Below are 22,372 nucleotides of genomic sequence, written 5' to 3'. Positions count from 1 at the left end.
TATATTGACTTCTCTAACTTCAAGTAACCCTTAAGGGCCTGTCCCACCAGCATGCGATTGCGTGCGTCTAGCGCGACCAAACGGAAGCGGAGTTCACGCTGAGTTTGCGGCAAGTACGCGCAAAGTTCGCGCGTGACGTAATTTAGGTCAAACTCACCAATCAGCTGGGCAGGAGGCGGGCCGACTGAATTTGGACATTGCACGGCATTGGGCGGTGACGTCATCCCGCAACGGCACGCCGGGCAGTGATGTCATTGAGCAACGCCACGCGCTAGGCGTACGCCGTCGAGACGCTGCATACGACGTCAAGACGCTGCGTAGGCCCTCAATGCGGCTGCGGGCCGACTGGCCGTTGACGCACGGGATTTTCGAACAGTGCAAGATTTTTGGAGCCTCGCGCGATGTCGGGACTAGCCCCGCACAACTCCATACGCCTCCGGCGATCGAAGTGGGACCGGCCCCGCGAGGCCGTGCGCCTCAAGCGACCACGTTCGGTCGCGCTGGACGCATGCAATTGCATGCTGGTGGGACAGGCTCTTTACTTTCCCTCGCTCTCCATCCCTCCCCAACCTCGTTCTTCGATTAATATGACTGGCCTCCTGATCACATTTTACTGATTGTCTGCCTCCATGCCAACCTCCCCTCACCTAACAATGATCTATTCTACATGATCTGGATGAGGGAATTGAAGGCAATATCTCCAAGTTTGCGGATGACACTAAGCTGGGGGGCAGTGTTAGGTGTGAGGAGGATGCTAGGAGACTGCAAGGTGACTTGGATAGGCTGGGTGAGTGGGCAAATGTTTGGCAGATGCAGTTTAATGTGGATAAATGTGAGGTTATCCATTTTGGTGGCAAAAACGGGAAAGCAGATTATTATCTAAACGGTGGCCGATTGGGAAACGGGGAGATGCAGCGAGACCTGGGTGTCATTGTACACCAGTCATTGAAGGTAGGCATGCAGGTGCAGCAGGCAGTAAAGAAAGCGAATGGCATGTTGGCCTTCATAGCAAGAGGATTTGAGTATAGGAGCAGGGAGGTTCTACTGCAGTTGTATAGGGTCTTGGTGAGACCACACCTGGAGTATTGCGTGCAGTTTTGGTCTCCAAATCTGAGGAAGGACATTATTGCCATAGAGGGAGTGCAGAGAAGGTTCACCAGACTGATTCCTGGGATGTCAGGACTGTCTTATGAAGAAAGACTGGATAGACTTGGTTTATACTCTCTAGAGTTTAGGAGATTGAGAGGGGATCTTATAGAAACTTACAAAATTCTTAAGGGGTTGGACAGGCTAGATGCAGGAAGATTGTTTCCGATGTTGGGGAAGTCCAGGACAAGGGGTCACAGCTTAAGGATAAGGGGGAAATCCTTTAAAACCGAGATGAGGAGAACTTTTTTCACACAGAGAGTGGTGAATCTCTGGAACTCTCTGCCACAGAGGGTAGTTGAGGCCAGTTCATTGGCTATATTTAAGAGGGAGTTAGATGTGGCCCTTGTGGCCAAGGGGATCAGAGGGTATGGAGAAAAGGCAGGTACGGGATACTGAGTTGGATGATCAGCCATGATCATATTAAATGGCGGTGCAGGCTCGAAGGGCCGAATGGCCTACTCCTGCACCTAATTTCTATGTTTCTATGTTTCTATGTTTCCTTAATCTTTGTCCCCTTTGACCTCTCGTGGTCACACCATATCTCCATGTCTCCCTCTCCCCTGACACTCGGTGTGAAGAAGGTTCTCGACCCGAAACGTCACCCGTTCCTTCTCTCCAGAGATGCTGCCTGTCCCACTGAGTTACCCCAGCATTTAGTGTTCAACCAGGGTCTGTACCTTCTTCTTCGATTTAAACACGTTACATCGGAAGGTATTGCTGACTCCGTCCCTGGCGATGTAACTGAATATCTTCAAATCCTGCGAGTCATGCGACACGTAGAATATTCTGGAAACCAAGTGAGAGAAAGAAAGGTTCAGCTTGACATCTCGCTACGTCACGTTGCTGCTCAACACAATTAAACTCAACAGAGAGGAGTCAGGCCTTGTAAAGCCCCTGTCCCACTTAGGCGATTTTTTTGGGGCAACTACAGGGGCCCAGGCTGTCACACATGGTCGTGGGGTGACTCCTGTATGGTCATGAGTAGTCTCCTCAAGTCGCCTAAAGAGTTGTAATGTTTTTCTGGATTTTGAAAGCTTTTCAGCGACTGTGGGCTTGGCGTAGCTTGTCTTCTCCTGTTATTGGTGCTGGCGTAGGTTGTTGCCGGGTGGCGTAGGTTGTCGCCGGGTGGCGTAGGTTGTCGCCGGGTGGCGTAGGTTGCCGCCGGTGCTGACATCGGTGAATTCCATTGGCGACTACTTACGTCAACCGGAGACTGAATTGTCTTCAGTTGTCGCCAACAAGGTCGTAGCTTGTCGCGGGGGACATGGGTTGACTTTGGTTGTCATTGGTTGTTGCCTGTGTGGTCGTGGGTTGTCGTAGGTGTGTTCATAGGTGGACGTCCTAATAGGTCGCCGGTTGTTGGTGGCTTGACGTCGACTAGGGGGTAGGTTGTCGTGGACGTTACCGTAAGGGAGAGCGTTTAGTCGCCGCATTGTTGGCGACCCGCTACGACCGTGACAGTCGCCGGCAGGTCGCCGATTTATCGCTAAGTGGGACAGGCCCTTAAATAACACAACTTCCTTCAAAAACCGTCTCCTCAATGAATCAATGAAAATAAAAGGCCCCAGAGCAAACAGCGATAAATGATCTGAAACATATAACATTAAGAGAGGCGTGGATAGGGTAGGCAATCAGAAGCTTTTTCCCCAGGGTCGAAATATCTGATCATTGCTCTGAAGCTTTAAGGCCATAGGCTTATAATGTATTCACTGGAATTTAGAAGGATGAGAGGCGATCTTATAGAAATATATAACATTCTTAAAGGCTTGGACAGGCTAGATGCAGGAAAAATGTTCCCGTTGTTGGGGAGTCCAGAACCAGGGGGGCACAGTTTAAGAATAAGGGGGAGGACATTTAGGACATTTTTGACCCAGAGAGTTGTGAATCTGTGGAATTCTCTACCACAGAAGGCGGTGGAGGACAATTCACTGGATGTGTTCAAGAGAGAGTAAGTTATAACTTTTAGGGCTAAAGGAATCAAGGGATATGGGGAGAAAGCAGGAACGGGGTACTGATTCTGGATGATCAGCCATGAACTCTCTGGAACTCTCTGCCACAGAAGGTAAGTGAGCGCAGTTCATTGGCTATATTTAAGAGCGAGTTAGATGTGGCCCTTGTGACTAAAGGGATCAGGGGGTATGGAGAGAAGGCAGGTACAGGATACTGAGTTGGATGATCAGCCATGATCATATTGAATGGCGGTGCAGGCTCGAAGGGCCGATGGCCTACTCCTGCACCTATTATCTATGTTTCTATCATATCGAATGGTGGTGCTGGCTCGAAGGGCCAAATTGCCTACTCCTGCACCTGTTATCTATGTTTCTATGTTTCTGGTGAGAGGGGGAAAGTTTAAAGGAGATTTGCGTGACAGGGTTTTTTACACGGAGGGTGGTGGGTGCCTGGAACGCGCTGCCACGGGTGACGGGGGAGGCAGATGCGATAGTGGTGTTTAAGAGACTTTTAGACAGGCACACATGGATATGCAGGGAATGGGTGGATATGGATTACGTGCAGGCAGATGAGAGCTGTCTCAGCATCATGTTCAGCACAGACATTGTGGGCCGAATGGCCTGTTTCTGTTCTGTTCTATGATCTATGTTCATTGTGTAAAAAACTATACACCTTTATATTGGTTAATCCATGGGAAGAACATTCCTTCTGACTAGATTCCTATTTTTTTGGAGGAAGCTACGTTATATGAGTATGATCATTGAAAAGGAGCAGCCCAGATTATTTAACGTTAATCTTATCTTTTATTCTCCCCACATTTCTCACCAGCTCTTCACAGATTTTACCCCCTAGTTTACACTGGCAAGCAATCTATTAGAAACATAGAAAATAGGTGCAGGAGGAGGCCATTCGGGCCTTCGAGCCAGCACTGCCATTCATTGTGATCATGGCAGATCATCCCCTATCAATAACCCGTGCCTGCCTTCTCCCCATATCCCTCGACTCCACTAGCCCCTAGAGCTCTATCTATGACCCTTCTTTAGATTCCTCTGGTTTTAGTGTTCTAGTTTAATTTAAAGATACAATTTAATTTAAAGATTAACCTGCATGTGGGAGGAAACTGGAGAGGTCCAAGGAAAACCTACACAGTCACAGAGAGAACATGCACACTCCAGGTAGACAGCGATGGGGAGGATGGAGTCAGAATTGGTCCTGGCTCTGTGAGGCAGCAGCTCCACCCACTGGACATGCCAGGCTCTGCATTGGCACTGTGCACGAACAAGTAAGCCTGATCACCCACCCACACCTGGGCATTCCTAGCCCACCGCTTCACCTCCTCCCCGCAACACATTCCCGCTTGCGAACTCCCAGCGCTATTTTTAAGTTGAGGAAGGGTTTCGGCCCGAAACGTTGCCTATCTCCTTTGCTCCATAGATGCTGCTGCACCCGCTGAGTTTCCCCAGCATTTTTGTCTACCTTCGTTTTCCAGCATCTGCAGTTCCTTCTTAAACGCTGTCTTTATGTTGTTCTTTAATCCACGATCAAAATCACAATTGGAACCAATGGGTCCACATCATACGAATTGTGTAGGAAGGAACTGCAGCTGCTGGTTTGTACCAAAGATAGACACAAAGCGCTGGAGTAATTCAACGGTTCAGGCAGTATCTCTGGAGATAAAGGATGGGTGGGTGATGTTTCAGGTGGGAACCCGACTTCAGGCTCGACCCGAAACGTCACCCATCCTTTCTCTCCAGAGATGCTGCCTGGACCCGCTGAGTTAATCCAGCACTTGAGTCTCTTATACAAATAGTGTTTCTTTACTCTGCTTCTCGAGTGAAAAAAACTGCGAATATCATTGAAAAGATTAGCCCGTGGCTCAGGTAGAATGGGATCCAGTAATATTAAACAAGTTGGCAAAAGCAAATAAACAGGTCAAGTCAACTGTGGTGTGATTTTCTTCTCATTTCAAACCTCGCCTACATTTCTATTCATGTTCCCATGTCCTGTGAATGAGGAAGACAGCGGAGAATAAATCTACAGGTTGTACTGAGTGAAGCATTCAGGATGTAGTGTTGATACTCTACAAGGTGCCGGTCAGATTGCAATTGGAATATCGTGAGCAATTGTGGGCGACATATCTGAGGAAGGATGTGCTGGCTTAGGAGAGGGTGCAGAGGAGGTTTACCAGAATGATCACAGGGTTAACATATGAGTGGGTTAACATATGATGACATGACAGCACTGGGCCTGGACTCGCTGGTGTTTAGAAGGATGAGGGGGAACCTCATCGAAACTTACCGAATAGTGAAAAAGTTGGATAGAGTGGATGTGGAGAGGATGTTTCCACTAGTGGGGGAGTCTAGGACCAGAGGGCACAGCCTCAGAATAAAAGGATGTACCTTCAGAAAGGAGATGAGGAGGAATTTATTTTGTCAGAGAGCGGTGAATCTGTGGAATTCATTGCCACAGATGGCTATGGAGGCCAAAGTCAATGGATGTTTTTAAGGCGTAAACTGACAGATTCTAGATTAGTATGGGTGTCAGAGGATATGGGGAGAAGAACGGGTTTGAGAGGGAAAGGTAGACCAGCCAGGATTGAATGGTGGACTAGACTTGATGGGCCGAATGGCCTAATTCTGCTCCTGGATCTTAAAAACTAGTGAACAAGAGAACACTGTTTGTATTATGTGGGCTAATTGGTGATAACACTATTTTGATCAGGAACTAAAGAACAACTTAAAAATTACTCTAGAAGTTGACAAGCAGTGAAAGAACTGTCTTGGGGGAAAAACCTGTTTCCATGTATCCTTCTTGCAGTAATTGGACACAATACAGCAGCGACTTTCACCTTTGAAATTATCAGCTATCGCTGCTCTTGTCATTTGTGCAATGTTATTCTTTTGAACAATATGACATTCACCCACCCTTGAGTAATTTCAGCTTGCAGTAATAAAAGTAAACTTCTAGTTATTATTAGAAAGACCTTTATTTTTTAAAGTCCTGCAGGAAAAGCAACCTTATTATTGCAAGTCTGAAACTCGCTAGTCCCTTATTCCTTTTTCCCCACTGACCCATTTGTTTTATATCACCATTTTCTAAATGTGAGATTACTTAAGAAGGCATATCTTCGCAGTGAGGCCAATAGTGAGCGAAAAGGGATGTAAATTCATAAGCAGAAGGATGGTCAAGTTTATTATCACCTTAGATAAGTCCCAAAATGCTGGGGTAACTCAGCGGGACAGGCAGCATCTCTGGAGAAAAGGAATGGGTGACGATTCGGGTCGAAACCCTTCTTCAGACTGATGTCAGAGGAGAGGGAAATACATAGATAAGGAAGTGTAAGGCGTGAAAATAGGACAAAGGGAATGGAGATCAAGGAAAATGTAGAATCGGAAAAGGCGGCACAGTGTGTCGCAGTGGTAGAGTTGCTGCCTTACAGCGCTTGCGGCGCCAGGAGACAAGGGGTTCGATCCTGACTATGGGTGCTGTCTGTACGGAGTTTGTACGTTCTCCCCGTGAACTACGTGGGTTTTCTCCGTGATGTTCGGTTTCCTCCCGCACTCTAAAGACGTACAGGTTTGTAGGTTAATTGGATTGGTGTATGTGTAAATTGTCCCTAGTGTGTGTAGGATAGCGTTAATGTGTGGGGATCGCTGGTCGGCACGGACTCGGTGGGCCGAAGGGCCTGTTTCCACGCTGCATCTCTAAACTAAACTAAACTAAAAAGATCATTGTTAGCTGGGAGTAGATCGGGGGGGGGGGGGGGGGGGGGGACTTCAAAGAGCATTTTACTTTGAAAGAGCAGTTAATTTCCCTAATGGCAATGATTTAATGTTAATGTTAATGTAATGTTTTCATAGCTTTAAGGGGCAAGGTTTAAAGGAGATGTGCAGGGCAGGCTTTGTTACACATAGGATGGTGAGAGCCAGATACCATAGTGGTATTAAGGAGACTTTTGGATAGGCATATATATGCAGGGAATGGAGGGGTATAGCTTATGTGCAGGTAGATAAGTGATTGCCTTAACATCATGTTCTGCACAGACATTGTGGGCCGAAGGGCCTGTTCTTGTGCTGTGCTGTTCTATACTAATCTTCAAGCTCAAAACCAAGTGCTGATATGTGGGAATTGCTTCTGCAGCACCTTCTCAGTAGGCCCAAACACAACAGGCCAAATACTCTCCTTCTATGCATAGGATGGAACTGCAGATGCCGATTTGAACCAAAGATAAGACACAAAATGCTGGAGTACATCAGCGGGTCAGACAGCATCTCTGGAGAAAAAGAATAGGTGACGTTTCGGGTCGATACCCTTCTTCAGACTTCAGTCTCGACCGGAAACGTCACCCATTCCTTTTCTCCTGAGATGCTGTCTGACCCACTGAGTTACTGCAGCTTTTTGTGTCCGCTCCCCTCCTATGCTGTGGGTTCCTGTGACTCTGTAATATCTGTCAGTACAGCAACAGGGAGCCTTTTCTAATGAACGAGAAACTCCTCTTAATGGGCTGCCGGCAAGATTTGGAATTTCCATGGTGTGGAATTAAATTTAGCCAGAACTGTAGATGTGATCTCCAACAGCAGTGCTTGCTTTGATCAGGAAGGCAGAAGCATTCGACTGCACAGGCCTGCCGAACCACAACTTAGTCACCGCAGGCTTCAGCACACCTTCAGCTTTCTGCAGTACGCAGCTGGAGGGTGTGGTGGAGGTGGAGAGAATTAATGATGCTATTCACGACCAACGTGCCTTAATCACACTTACACTCACACACAGGGCAAGATGAGCTATCTCGGGGCTGCTGCAACAGGCACTCTGAAGACCGTAACACAGCAAGATGCATCGGCTACTTAATTGGCAACAGGAGTTCCTCAGCTTAAGAGTCATTCAATGAATTATACTCAACATTTCCAGCCTGAGTTACAATATTCTTAATTAAAAATACTGCTTTAATCTCGCTTCCTCGCAGATCCCGAGGCAGAGTTTTATTACTACTGACTGCCATTTAATTTGTAAAAAATAAACTTACATTTTTTAAATGGTCTGTCTCCAGCTACACAAAAATGCTGGAGAAACTCAGCGGGTGCAGCAGCATCTATGGAGCGATGGAAATAGGCAACGTTTCGGGCCAAAACCCTTCTTCAGACCAGCTATATCATATTCTAGTCCAAATACTTAGCTGTACGTGAAAGGCATTCACAGTTTTACATATTTTAAGCCATTGAATTAACCACTTAATCAGTTTCATTATTCTTTGTGGTTCTGGGGTCTCTGGTTGTTTTTTAGTTTATAGTTTGGAAACAGGCCCTTCGGCCCACCCAGTCCGTGCCGACCAGCGATCCACACACATTAACACTATTCTACACACAATAGGGACATTTTTTTTTACATTTACCAAGCCAATTAACCTACAAGCCTGAACGTCTTTGAAGTGTGGGAGGAAACCGAAGATCTCGGAGAAAACCCACGCAGGTCACGGGGAGAACGTATAAACTCCGTACAGACAGCACCCGTAGTCGGGATCGAACCCGGGTCTCCGGCGCTGTATTCGCTGTAAGGCAGCAACTCTACCACTGCGCCACCGTGACCGCTGTTATAGGAGACCAACACAATAACGTTACCGCTCAAACAGGGGCCAACTCTTTGCACCTTTATAATTTTTCAAAGTACCAGTCTGTATTTTTTGCTTTCCTCACTGATACCTAGAATTTGGACATATTTCAGTAAATACGTTGCGCATGTACAGGGGCGCAGCTGGTAGAGCTGCTGCCTCACAACGTCAAAGACCCACGTTTGATCCTGCTTTTGGGTGCTGTCTGTGTGGAGGTTCCACGTTCTCACAGTGACCACGTGAGTTCCCTCCGGGTGCTCTGGTTTCCTCCCACATCCGAAAGGCGTGCGGATTTGCAGGCTAATTGGCCCTCTGTAAATTGCCCCTAGTGTGTAGGGAGTGGATGACAAAGTGGGACATGATGGAACCAGTGTGATCGATGGTTGGCATGGACTCGGTGGGCCGAGGGGCCTGTTTCCATGTTGTATCTCTAAACTCTACACTGTTAGATACCACGAACGTTCACTTGCAGGTCGATTGACGAGCAGCAGGTAATGAGCTGCCTGAGGAGGTTTTTGAGGCAGAGATTATCGCAACATTTCAGAAACATTTGGACAGGTACATGGTTAGGGCAGGTTTGGAGGGATATGGGCCAAACGCAGGCAGGTGGGACTAGTGTAGATGAGGCATGTTGGTCGGTGTGGGCAAGTTGGGCCAGAGGGCCTGTTTCCTCACTGTAACACTCTGTAAATTGTCCCGTGTGTGTTGGATAGCGTTAGTGTGCGGGGGGGATCGCTGGCCGGCGTGGACACGGTGGGCCGAAGGGCCTGTTTCCATGCAGTATCTCTAAACTAAACTAAACAGCAGCATACCTGTAGATGGGGTCGTGCATCACGGGCATCTTGCTCTCATCCCACGCCCACTCCTTCCTCTGCAACAAGAGAACATCCTCTGATGAAGCGCTGACCTCCAGCAGATACACAGAGCCCCAGGTCCCTCTGGGGAGCCGACGTCTCACCTTATAGCTGCCACAATGAGCCGACAGCCCTGCCCTCTCCCAACGGCACTCACCTCAACCACAGGACCATACATGTCGCTTTATTCAATTGCAAGACCTTTGAACCAAATCTACTGTGGGCTGTGAGCAATTCTGACTGTGTGCACAGTGAAATGTAAGATTGTTAAGGGCTTGGACAAGCTAGAGGCAGGAAACATGTTCTCAATGTTGGGGGAGTCCAGAACCAGGGGTCACAGTTTAAGAATAAGGAGTAAGCCATTTAGAACGGAGACGAGGAAATACTTATTCTCACGGAGAGTGGAGAGTCTGTGGAATTCTCTGCCTCAGAGGGCGGTGGAGGCAGGTTCTCTGGATGCTTTCAAGAGAGAGTTAGACAGAGCTCTTAAAAATAGCGGTGTCAGGGGATATGGGGAGAAGGCAGGAACGGGGTACTGATTGGGGATGATCAGCCATGATCACGTTGAATGGCGGTGCTGGCTCAAAGGGCTGAATGGTCTACTCCTGCACCTATTGTCTATTGAACTATATAATATTGTGTAGTTAAGTCCACTTCAACAACTTCACAGGTAGTGCAATGGTTCAGTGGTCCTTTATTTCTCACATGTAGTGAGGTACAGTGAAATTTAATTTAACACACATCCATACCAAAAAAAGCAACAAGATAAAAAACTACATACAAATTTAAACATAAACATAAACACAGGGAACTATTGTGAAGTGGTGGTTCCTATATAACACTTCAGTTTATCAGGACCATTCACTTAATCGTTTATGTTAGTTTAGAGATATAGTATGGAAACGGGCCATTCGGCTCATTGAGTCCATGTCAACCATTGATCACCCGTTCACACTAGTTCTATGTTATCCCACTCTTTCATCCACTCCCCTACACACTAGGGGCAATTTACAGAGGGCCGATTAACATGCAAACACGCACGCCTTTGGGATATGGGAGGAAACCGGAGCACCCGGAGGAAACCCACGCGGTTGCAGGGAGAACATGCAAACTCCACACAACCCAAGGTCAGGATTGAACCCGGCTCTCTGGCGCTGTGTGGCAGCAGCTCTACCCACTGTGCCACCGTGATGCCCTTCATCGCCAGCTCACCGATGCTACTGAAACTGCAGATGCTGGAAATCTGACCTGCGACATTAACCCTGCCTCTGATGACAGCTCAGGATGGTTGGTGCCAATGTCCCAGCTGCGGTAAATGCAGTTGGGAATGAGCCTAGCGATACACAATGAACCTTGAGCACACATTTCCCAGGCCCCAATGGCAGCCAAGGGTAGAATAAGTCACCCGTGGGTTAATGTGGAGGAAGGAACTGCCTATGCTAGTTTACACCAAAGATAGACACAAAATGTTGGAGTAACTCAGCGGGCCAGTGGAGAGACTGAGAAGCTGCCTGACCCGCTCGCTGAGCTACTGCCGATTCACGTGTCTCCCCTTGGATTAAAGGTAGACACGGAATCAATTACAATCCCTGCTTTCTTGGGGTCCTGGCAATGCTACACAGAAACTTGAACACTAATCCGTATTTTTCCCAAGGATGCCAGGGCAATGTTTAGTTCAGTTTTAGTTTAGAGTTACAGCATGGAAACAGTCCCTTCAGCCCACTGAGTCCACACCGAACATCAATCAACCACTCACACTAGGTCCTTGTTATCCCACTTTCTCATCCACTCCCTACACACTAGGGGGCAATTTACAGAGGGCTGATTAACCTACATGTCTTTGGGATGTGGGAGGAAACCGGAGCACCCAGAGAAAACCCACACGGTCACGAGGAGAACGTACAATTGTAACGTTGAGCCACGCAGACATCACCTGATGTCAGGATCGAACCCGGGTCTCCAGTGCCGTGAGGCAGCAGCTCTACCACTGCACCTTTCGTAATGTCACCAACAATGATATACTTCAAGGTTTACAGCCAAATGTTTGACCCAGTTTCAGGGCCATCGCTTTCTACATTAATACAATAGTAGAGCACACCAACACAACACAAAGTGCAGCACGGTGGTGCAGTGGTGGAGTTGCTGCCTCACAGCGCCAGAGACCCAGTTTCGATCATGACTACAGGTGCTGTCTTTACGGAGTTTGTCCGTTCTCCCCATGACCTGCGTGGGTTTTCTCCAGGTGCTCTGGTTTCCTCCCACACTCCAAAGACGTACAGGTTTGTAGATTAATTGGCTTCGGTAATATTGTAGATTGTCCCTGGTGTGCGTGGGATTGTGTTAGTGTGCGGGGATCGCTGGTCGGCGCAGACTCGGTGGGCCGAAGGGCCTGTTTCCGCGCTGTATCTCTAAACTAAACTCGGGTCTCTAACACCATTTTTTCACGCAGAGAGTGGTGAATCTCTGGAACTCTCTGCCACAGAGGGTAGTTGAGGCCACTTCATTGGCTATATTTAAGAGGGAGTTAGATGTGGCCCTTGTGGCTAAGAGGATCAGGGGGTATGGAGAGAAGGCAGGTACGGGATACTGAGTTGGATGATCAGCCATGATCATATTGAATGGCGGTGCAGGCTCGAAGGGCCGAATGGCCTACTCCTGCACCTAATTTCTATGTTTCTATGTGCCACTGAGCTGCCCCTAAATATCACCCAGAATGCTGCGCTCCAAGGTTTACAGCCAAACCTTTGATCAAGGGACAGGGCCTTTGCTGGCTACATGAATACAACGGGTCTGGGAGCACACACACACACAACACAACTGTACAACAGGCGCTGGGGCTCATCGGCAGCCAGCTGCTCCCGGGGAGTACAGAGCGATGAGCTCACCTTTTGCTTTTTCCTCATCATGACCTTCACCCCGTCCACAGACACCACGATGCTCACCTTCTTCTTCTTGATGTTCTTGGCCTTAAACTCGTACTGGGAAGAGAAGAGTACCAGGGTTAGCACCTGCTCAGCCACGGACTCTGCCAGTGGGACTTGGAGTCCGAGCCACCAAGTACATCGGTAAACATAGCCGTGTGGCCTCGTACAGTCTGGTCACTGGCACTCTCGGTTCATTTCCCCTACTATCGACACTGTTTGCCTTGCCCAGCTCACCCCAATATTGAATCCCGCTAAGTTACTCCAGCACTTTGAGTCTTTTTTTGTAAACCCACATTTGCAGTTCCATGCATCTACAATGCTGTTACAACCAAGACAAACAATTCTACATATTTTAAGTCGAAACAAAGAACTGCAGATGGACCAAATATAGACACATAGTGCAGGTATAACTCAGCGGGTCGGGCAGCATCTCTGGAGAAAAAAGATGGGTGACGTTTCAGGTCGGGGTCCTTCTTCAGACCTGCCAGAAGAAGTCTGAAGAAGGGTCCCAACACAAAACATCATCCATCCATTTGCTCCAGAGATGCTGCCTGGCCAGCAGAGTTATCTCTGTGTCTATCTCTGTACATTTTAAGAGTTGTTTAAAATTGTGTTATGGAGCCACCCAACACCATTTTTAACACTTAAAAAGAACACTGATCAGTTTGCAGGTTTGAGGCGTTAAATTGTTAATAAGATCGGTTAATTGTTAATAACATCACTGAACAGAATCCTCACCACTGCTCACAGTAGAAATGTATTTCCATTTAATACATTCATAGAATCTTACAATGTGGAAACAGGCCCTTCGGCCCAACTTGCCCACTGACCAACATGTCCCGTCTACACTACTCCTACCTACCTACCTTTGGCCCATATCCCTCTAAACCTGCCCTAGCCACGTACTTGTCCAAATGTTTCTTAGATGTTGGGATAGTCTCTGCCTCAACTACCTCCTCAGGCAGCTCGTTCCATTCACCCACCACCCTTTGTGTGGAAAAAGTTGCCCCTCAGATTCCCATTAAATCTTTCCCCCCCTCACCTTAAACCTATGCCCTCTGGTTTTTAATAAAGTCATAAATACTGAAAGATGGAATACCTCCGGCCCACAACTCCCGTTCAAGTACATTCACATATTCGCAGGCACTCAACGGTCTGCAGAAATACCTGAGGAATTTCACTTCTGTGACCGTATGTGGAAACTCCTGCCCGTCAGTGTGTGAGACAGAGCTGGGAGACAGGTAGAACGAAGACAGTGAGTGCCACCTTCTGAAACTCAGCTGCTTTGTCATCTTGAACTAGCAAAATCGCAAAAGACATTGTAGATACAAGGAACTGTAGATGCTGGATCTTGTATAGAATATAAAGCATTGGAGTAACCATTTAGTATTAGTTTTAGTTCTAGTTTATTGTCACGCGTACCGAGGCACGGTGAAAATCTTTTGCTGCGTGCTAACCAGTCCAGTGGAAAGACAATGCATGATTTTAATCGAGCCATTCAGTGTATGGATACATGATAAAGGGAAACCAGATCACAATGCATCAACAACTAAATGACGTAAATCAACCATAGTAGTACAGAGTCCATAGTGGCCTGGTCCTATGGTTAGAGTTGTGCTGGACTAACTCAGCGAGTCAGGCAGCATCTCTGGAGAACATTGGTTTGAGTTGGTATCCCACTTATGCCTGTAGAAGGTTTAGTTTAGTTTAGAGATGCAGTGTGGAAACAGGCCCTTCGGCCCACCGAGTCCGCACCGACCAGCGATCCCCGCACACACACACACTATCCTACGCACACCAGGGACAATTTACATTTATACCAAGCCAATTAACCTACAAACCCTGTACGTCTTTGGGGTGTGGGAGGAAACCGGAGATCCCGGAGAAAACCTACGCAGGTCACGGGGTGAACGTACAAACTCCGTACAGACAGCACCCATGGTCAGGATCGAACCTGGGTCTCCAGCGCTGTAAGGCAGCAACTCTACCGCTGTGCTGCCCAAGGTGTCCTGATACTGCTGACCCGCTGAGTTACTCCGGCACATATCAAAAAACATTTTAGGCTGTGTGTAAACAGAACTCTGATGAAACAGCTGCCTTGTTTTGACAAAATGAAGACATTTCCATCAGGTTTGGAATGTGTCTCCTGCCCTCTCCAACCCAAAATAATCTCCCAGCCAACAATTTGTGAATGAGGACACATTGCATTTATATAAAACATAGACGGTGCAGCACAGACATATGCCCTTAGGCCCATAAAGTCCGTGACAAACGTGATGTCAAGCTAAACTTGGTAACTGTATGACTGTATAACAATGATGACTCTATAACATAGGAACAGCACAGGATCAGGCCATTCGGCCCACACTGTACCTGCCAAACATGCTGCCAAGATCAACTGATCTCATCTGCCTGAACTTGATTCACATCCCACCATTCCTTGCATATCCATAAGTCTACCCACAAGCCTCTTGAATGCCAATGCCCTCTCTGCCTCAACCACCACCCCTGGCAGTGTGGTCCATGCCCCCACCACCCTCTGTGTAAATAAACTTGCCCTTGCACATCGCCTTTAAACGTTGCACCTTATACATTACAGCTGTGCCCTCTGACGTTGGACCCTGGACAAGAGGTTCTGACCGTCTACTGTTTCTATAAGTTGTCTTCTTTGCCCAAAAGCCCATTGTTTGAGGGTGTGAAAGTGGGTTCCAACGTAAGACGTGCTGTTGTGTTGGTCATTATTGTGTACAGCAAGCCCCACCAAAGAGTAGCACTCTGGGTAAAGGGTGAAGGACCAGCATTGCCCCCAGGTCCCAGCTACAACTCCTTTGCCCATAAGTGCGGCACGGTGGCGCAGCGGTAGAGTTGCTGCCTCACAGCGCCAGAGACCCGGGTTCAATCCCGACTACGGGTGCTGTCTGTACGGAGTTTGTACGTTCTCCCCGTGACAGCGTGGGATTTCTCCAAGATAATAGACAATAGACAATAAGTGCAGGAGTAGGCCATTCGGCCCTTCGAGTTAGCACCGCCATTCAATGTGATCATGGCTGATCATCCCCAATCAGTACCCCATTCCTGCCTACTCCCCATATCCCCTGATTCCGCTATTTTTAAGAGCCCTATCTAGCTCGCTCTTGAAAGCATCCAGAGAACCTGCCTCCACCGCCCTCTGAGGCAGAGAATTCCACAGACTCACAACTCTCTGTGAGAAAAAGTGTTTCCTCGTCTTCGTTCTAAATGGCTTACTCCTTATTCTTTAACTGTGGCTCCTGGTTCTGGACTCCCCCAACATCGGGAACATCGAGATCTTCGGTATCCTTCCCACACGCCAAAGAAATGTAGGTTTGAAGGCTAATTGGCTTGGTATGAATGTAAAATTGTCCCTAGTGTGTGTAGAATTGTGTTAATGTGCGGGGATCGCTGGTCGGCACGGACTCAATGGACCAAAGGGCCTGTTTTTACACTGTATCTCTAAACTAAACTAAATTAAATTTGAACTAACGCCATGAGACCTCTACTGGGTGGGAAGCGTGCACCTTGGTTTAGCATGTGACAGCTTTCTCACTGAAGTGGGGGTGAGACTGTGTGGTCAGACATTTAATTTGTGTGACGGTCAGTGGCTCTGGCACTAACTGTGCCAGCCCCTCCATGCTGCAGTAACAGATACCTGCCACTGGAGGCCTCTGCAAACCATGGATGAAGCATCACCTTATGAGCTAAGGCACAGATCAGCCGAAGATAGACACAAAAAGCTAGAGTAACTCAGTGTGACCGGCAGCATCTCTGGAGAGAAGGAATGGGTGATGTTTCGGGTCGAGACCCTTCTTCAGTCTGAGGGTCAGGAGAGAGGGAGATTCCCCTGACTAGAGGGGTAAAGTGGAAAATATTTAATAGGAATCTGAGGGGTAACGTTCTCACACAAAGGGTGGTGGGTGTATGGAACAAGCTGACAGAGGGGATAGTTGAGGCAGGGACTATTCCAATGTTTAAGAAAAAGTTAGACAGGTAAATGGATAGGACAGGTTTGGAGGGATATGGACCAAACGCGGGCAGGTGGGACCAGTGTAGCTGGGGCATGTTGGGGGGTGTGGGCAAGTTGGGTCGAAGGGCTTGTTTCCACACTGTATCACTCTATCATGTCTCTACAAATCTATATATATATATTTTAAAATAGTTTAAAATATATGTGTATATGTGGGTATGTGTAGACACACACTGAACTTTTGTTCTCATTTATTATATCGTTTACAGTGTACTATGTTTACATATTCTCTTGTGCTGCTGCAAGTAAGATTTCCTATGTTCTACCTGGGACACATGACAATAAAAACACACTTGACTCTAGAAATATGGATGGGTAAGGTGTGAAAATGACAGATCAAAAACAGACGATGATAAAGGAAATGTAGAATGGATCATTGATAGTTGAGGGGAAGGTGACAACGAGGCTTGCAAACAGTAAAATTAATCAGGAGGACCGTGAAACGAGTCTGAGAATTAGGATGGGGAGGGACGGAGAGGGAGGGATCTTGTGTAGGGATCGGGCCTGGAGCAGCCCATTCTGAGGTCACTCTGACCCCTCACACTCTCAAGGATTCAGGCTTCATGGTTGAGGGAACATTCAGGATGTGGTTAGGCGGTCCAATGAAATAAACTGGTCTTAGAGATTGGTGCAATACACAGTAAGTTGGCAAATGAAATTTGATGCTGATGATTTTACAGTGCTAAACTGTTGAAGGATGGGGCAGGGTTTTCGTTTTTTTTTAAAGATTTAAAGATGCATCATCGATCACCCGTTCACACTAGTTCTACGTGATCCCACTATCTCATCCACTCCCTACACACCAGGGCGCAAATTACAGAGGGCCGATTAACCTACAGACTCGCATGCCTTTGCAATGTAGGAGGAATCTGGAGCAGCCGGAGGTAACCCATGCGGTCGTAGGGAGAACGTCCAAACTCCACACAGACAGCACCCGAGGTCAGGATCTAACCCATTTTTAAAAAGATTCATTCAAATTTTTAATTCAACGTCTTTCTGGGGACGCTTGAGGAATTAGAGATGAATTATGTTCCACCACCATCTGTTGACTGTTGACAATAGACAATAGGTGCAGGAGTAGGTCATTTGGCCCTTCGAGCCAGCACCGCCATTCAATGTGATCATGGCTGATCATCCCCAATCAGTACCCCGTTCCTGCCTTCTCCCCTTATCCCCTGACTCCGCTATTTTTAAGAGCCCTATCTAGCTCTCTCTTGAAAGATTCCAGAGAACCTGCCTCCACCGCCCTCTGAGTCAGAGAATTCCACAGACTCACCACTTTCTGTGAGAAAAAGTGTTTCCTCGTCTCCGTTCTAAATGGCTTACTCCTTATTTTTAATGTACGTAATATTCTTAAATATTTCCAAGAAGTCTATTAACTACAGGGAGAGGTTGCACAGAAAGGTTGGGCCGCACGGCCTGTTTCCCTGCTATATGATTCCATGTGATTCTAATTTGCATTTACAGAGAGAGTGAGAAACCAGCTGAATCCTTTCATACAGGAGTAGTAGGGACTGAACGGACTGAATGGCCTTCTGTTCCAATTCAGTGACTATGTTCACTTGCACCTCCTCCAACCTCATCTACTGTATCCGCTGTTCCAGGTGTGGGCTCCTATATATCGGCAAGACCAAGCGCAGGCTCGGCGATCGTTTTGCTGAACACCTCCACTCAGTCGGCCTAAACCTACCTGATCTCCCAGTTGCTAAATACTTTAACTCCCCCTCCCATTCTCACACTGACCTTTCTATCCTGGGCCTCCTCCACAGTCAGAGTGAGGCCCAGCGCAAATTGGAGAAACAGCACCTCATATTTCGCTTGGGCAGCTTACACCCCAGCGGTATGAACATTGACTTCTCTAACTTCAGTAACCCTTGCTTTCCCTCTCTCTCAATCCCTCCCCCTTCCTTGTTCTCCGACCTGTCTGACTGTCCTCCAGATTAAATTTTATCTCTGTTTGCTTCGTTGTCACCTTCTCCTAGCGACCAATGATCTATTCTACATTTTCCTTGATCTTCGTTGCCTTTGATGGCTCGTTTTCACACATTACCCTTCCATATCTCTGTGTCTACCTCTCCCCTGACTCTCGGGCTGAAGAAGGGTCTCGACTCGTAACGTCACCCATTCCTTCAATGCCTGGATTATTATTGTATGGAAGAACAAACTCTTCATAGAGCGGAGATGAATTACGAGTCTCTATCTCAAAAATTCCTGACTAATACTAATGAGATAACTGTGCCTTGGCTGCAAGCAGTGGAGTTTGTAATTTATTAGTCAATGCATACTGGGGCCACAGTGCACACACAATGATCCACTTCATCTTATTTCTCTTATAAAGCAAGAGATTTAAAGATGAGAGCAATAAAAGACCATCATGGTCATCTAAACCAGTCCGATGATCCAACAATCCCCACAGAGACATGGACTTAACAAATAAAATGCGATTATCACAGGCTTAACTTAAAACGTCTTTCCCAAAATGTTCGATGTGGTTTAAAATGTTCCATTTATCTTTACCCACAATGAATAGCTATTGAACTACAAAGTTTAAAATTAAACTACATTTAAGATAGAACAAGTAATGCTGGACAAAAATGCTGGAGAAACACAGCGGGTGAGGCAGCATCAATGGAGCGAAGGAAATAGGCAACGTTTCGGGTCGAGACCCTTCTCGGAGGGTGGTGGGAACATGGAACAAGCTGCCAGAGGAGGTAGTTGCAGCTGGTATAATTGGCATAGGTTAGACACTTGGACAGGTGCATGTATAGGAAAGCTTAGAGGGATATGGGCCAAATGCAGGCAAATGGGACTTAGATGGAGCATTTTGGTCGGCGAAGATGAATTGGGTCCAAGCGACTTTTTTGTGGTCTGAATCCATGATAGCACGAGAGCAGGCCCTTCAGCCCACAATGTCTGGGCCGAACCTGCTGCCAAGATACACTGATCTCATCTGCCTGCACATATATCATATCTCTCCATTCCCTGCATATCCATGTGCCGACCAAAAGCCTTTTAAACACCACTATCATATCTGCCTCCATCACGTTCCAGGCACCCACCACCCTTGCCCTGCACATCTCCTTTCAACTTTGCCCCTCTCATCTTAAACCTATGCCCTCTAGTAATTGACATTTACACCCTGGGAAAAAGGAATGAGCAAAGTGGTGATTTAGCTGAAAAAGCACGGACTTTACATGGGAGCGCAGAGCAGTTTGTGATCTCTGGTGTTGGTCGTATTAGTCAGCAAGGACAACTGAGCTAAGATAGACACAAAATGCTGGGGAAACTCAGCGGGTGAGGCAGCATCTATGGAGAGAAGGAATAGGCTACAGTTCAGGTCGAGACCCTTCTTCAGAGTCTGAGGAAGGATTTTAACCTGAAATGTCACCTATTCGCATTCTCCAGAGACGCTACCTCACCCACTGAGTTACTCCAGCACCGTGTGTCCGTTTGTGTATTAACCAGCACCTGCTGTTCCTTGTTTCTACAATCTGAGCTGCAGTCTTGTGCTGGAGAAACGTAAAAAGCGGCACAGTGGTGCAGCAGGTGGCGCTGCTGCCTCACAGCGCCAGAGGTGCCACTTTGATTTTGACCTCGGGTGCTGCCTGTGTGGAGTTTGCTTACGCCGAGCCTCTCTATGCCCGAGTGGGCTTCTTTACGTTAGTCTATAGGCATACAGCACGGACACAGGCCCTTCGGCCCATTCAGTCCATGCCAACCAACAACTCCCCAACAATCAACAGTTGTTGACCAGGACAACTCTCGCCAACTTCTACAGATGCACCGTGGAAAGCATTTTATCCGGATGCATCACAGCATGGTTTGGGAACAGCTCCGTCCAAGAGCACAATAAATTGCAGAGAATTGTGGACGCAGCCCAGACCGTCACACAAGCCAACCTCCCTTCCATTGACTCCATTTACACCTCACGACTGCAAATTACCCCTAGAGTAGGCAGTGGATTAGAATGTGTGACAACATAGAACTAGTGTGAACAGGTGATCGAAAGTCAGCGCGGGCTCGATGGGCTGAAGGGCCTGTTTCTCTGCTACATCTCTAAACTAAACTAAAACTAAAAGCAAGCATTTATAATCTGAGGGCAGTTCCACAAGTCTCAGTTAGTTTATGGACGACTCTATATCAACGTCTGAAGAAGGGTCACTCATTCCTTCTCTCCAGAGATGCTGCCTGACCCGCTGAGCTACTCCAGCTTTTTGTGTCTATCTTCGGTTTAAACCAGCGTCTGCAGTTCCTTCCAAAGATCCTATAGTGAGCAAGATAGATCACTTGACGAAAAAGACGTAGTACGGTCATGGGCAGATTCATGGGTAATTTTCGGCCCCATTTCCGTAACCGCCTTCCGTCTCTGCACCAAAGATCCCACAGTGGAGCAAAGATAACTAGAGCGGAGCCGGACGCCGGTTACGGAAACATCCTCGTAAAAATCAAAGTTATTTGGTAAACATCTTCTCCTCATTTTCAGAATTTTAATTTATTAACACAAACTGTTCCCCCGCAACATTGATTACACTGCGAGTCCGGTCGGGTCGGGTCGGGTTACTAAAATGGATGAAAAAAAGGCCCACGTTCCGCTCCGTTGCGTACTACACGTCAGCCCATTGCATTTAGCAGAAGTTGTCTATCTTGCTCCGCTATAGGATCTTTGTTTCCTTCCTCCACATCTCCTCACTGCTTCCATTGGCTCAACACTTTGCCCAACTTTGCCCCTATTCATTTTCCATTGTGGCTGTGTCATCAGCAAGCCCAGGGACCTTAAACACAGACACCATCAACGCTGGAAAGGAGATATTCACTTGAATAGGAATAATGCAGCATTTAAGCTGACGAGTACCACTGTTGGGTTATGGACATAAGCAAGTCCCAAACCAATTAACGGCAGAGAGACATGTGGCTGCACCCAATTAGTGGAGAGAATCAACGGCGGGCAACACTCTGAATGAGATAAGGAGCTGGCTGTCTGGTGCAACCGACTGGAAAATTATTCCCTGTCAGCTGCCGCCGCCCAGCTGCACGCTCCACTGTGACAACAGGGAGCCTGAAGGCCACAACACCAAACACTCGGCAAACAACCTGCTGCCTAATGTGTTGGAAAGTAGACAAAAGTGCTGGAGAAACTCAGCGGGTGCAGCAGCATCTATGGAGGGAAGGAAACGTTGCCTATTTCCTTGCATTTTTCTCTACCTTCGATTTTCCAGCATCTGCAGTTCCTTCTTAAACACAATGTGTACGAAGGAACTGTAGAAGGTACACAAAATTGCTGGAGAACCTCAGCGGGTGCAGCAGCATCTATGGAGCGAAGGAAATAGGCGACGTTTCGGGCCGAAACCCTTCTTCAGACTGAAGGAACTGTAGATGCTGGTTTAAACAGAAATGCTGGAGTAACTCAGCGGGACAGGCGGCAGCTCTGGAGAGATGGAACGGGTGACGTTTCGGGTCGAAGAAGGCTCTCATTTATTCTACATCTCTCTACGTCACCGTCTATATCTCTCATTTCCCTTTCCCCTGACTCTCAGTCCGAAGAAGGGTCTCACCTCTTCCTTCTCTCCAGAGATGCTGCCTGTCCCGCTGAGTTACTCCAGCATCTGGTGCCTAACCCCGACTTCCAGTGATCATTTGAGGTCGGACACTGGGCGAGAGGGAAGGGGAAAGAATGAGAGGGAAAGAGATTTCTTTTCTCTCTCGGGATATTTTCACTCCTCCTCTCACCCCTCTTAGTCCCCTCCCTTCCCCGTGTCCCACCTGGTTTCACATCTATTTCCCCACAACCTCTGCCTCAGTGGAGGCAGGTTCTCTGGATGCTTTCAAGAGAGAGCTAGATAGGGCTCTT

At 47.5% G+C, this 22,372-nt stretch overlaps 1 protein-coding gene across 5 annotated transcripts in view; it reads right to left on the bottom strand.

Annotated features, from left to right (window-relative positions):
• Positions 1–22,372, bottom strand: part of si:dkey-34e4.1 (carboxyl-terminal PDZ ligand of neuronal nitric oxide synthase protein) — a 136,017-nt gene that overhangs the window by 52,025 nt on the left and 61,620 nt on the right. For all 5 annotated transcript variants that reach the window (XM_055659786.1, XM_055659785.1, XM_055659784.1 and 2 more), the window contains 3 exons: positions 12,444–12,536; positions 9,517–9,575; positions 1,827–1,935 (listed from right to left, as the gene is read on the bottom strand). In XM_055659786.1, the coding sequence (XP_055515761.1) occupies positions 1,827–1,935; positions 9,517–9,575; positions 12,444–12,536 (261 nt within the window). The remainder of the gene's footprint in view (positions 1–1,826; positions 1,936–9,516; positions 9,576–12,443; positions 12,537–22,372) is intronic.

The sequence above is a fragment of the Leucoraja erinacea genome, chromosome 31 (assembly GCF_028641065.1).
Source record: "Leucoraja erinacea ecotype New England chromosome 31, Leri_hhj_1, whole genome shotgun sequence".
In the NCBI taxonomy this organism is placed as follows: Eukaryota; Metazoa; Chordata; class Chondrichthyes; order Rajiformes; family Rajidae; genus Leucoraja; species Leucoraja erinaceus.
Note: the sequence above shows the minus strand (reverse complement) of the source record. Positions and strands in the feature narration are given on the sequence as shown.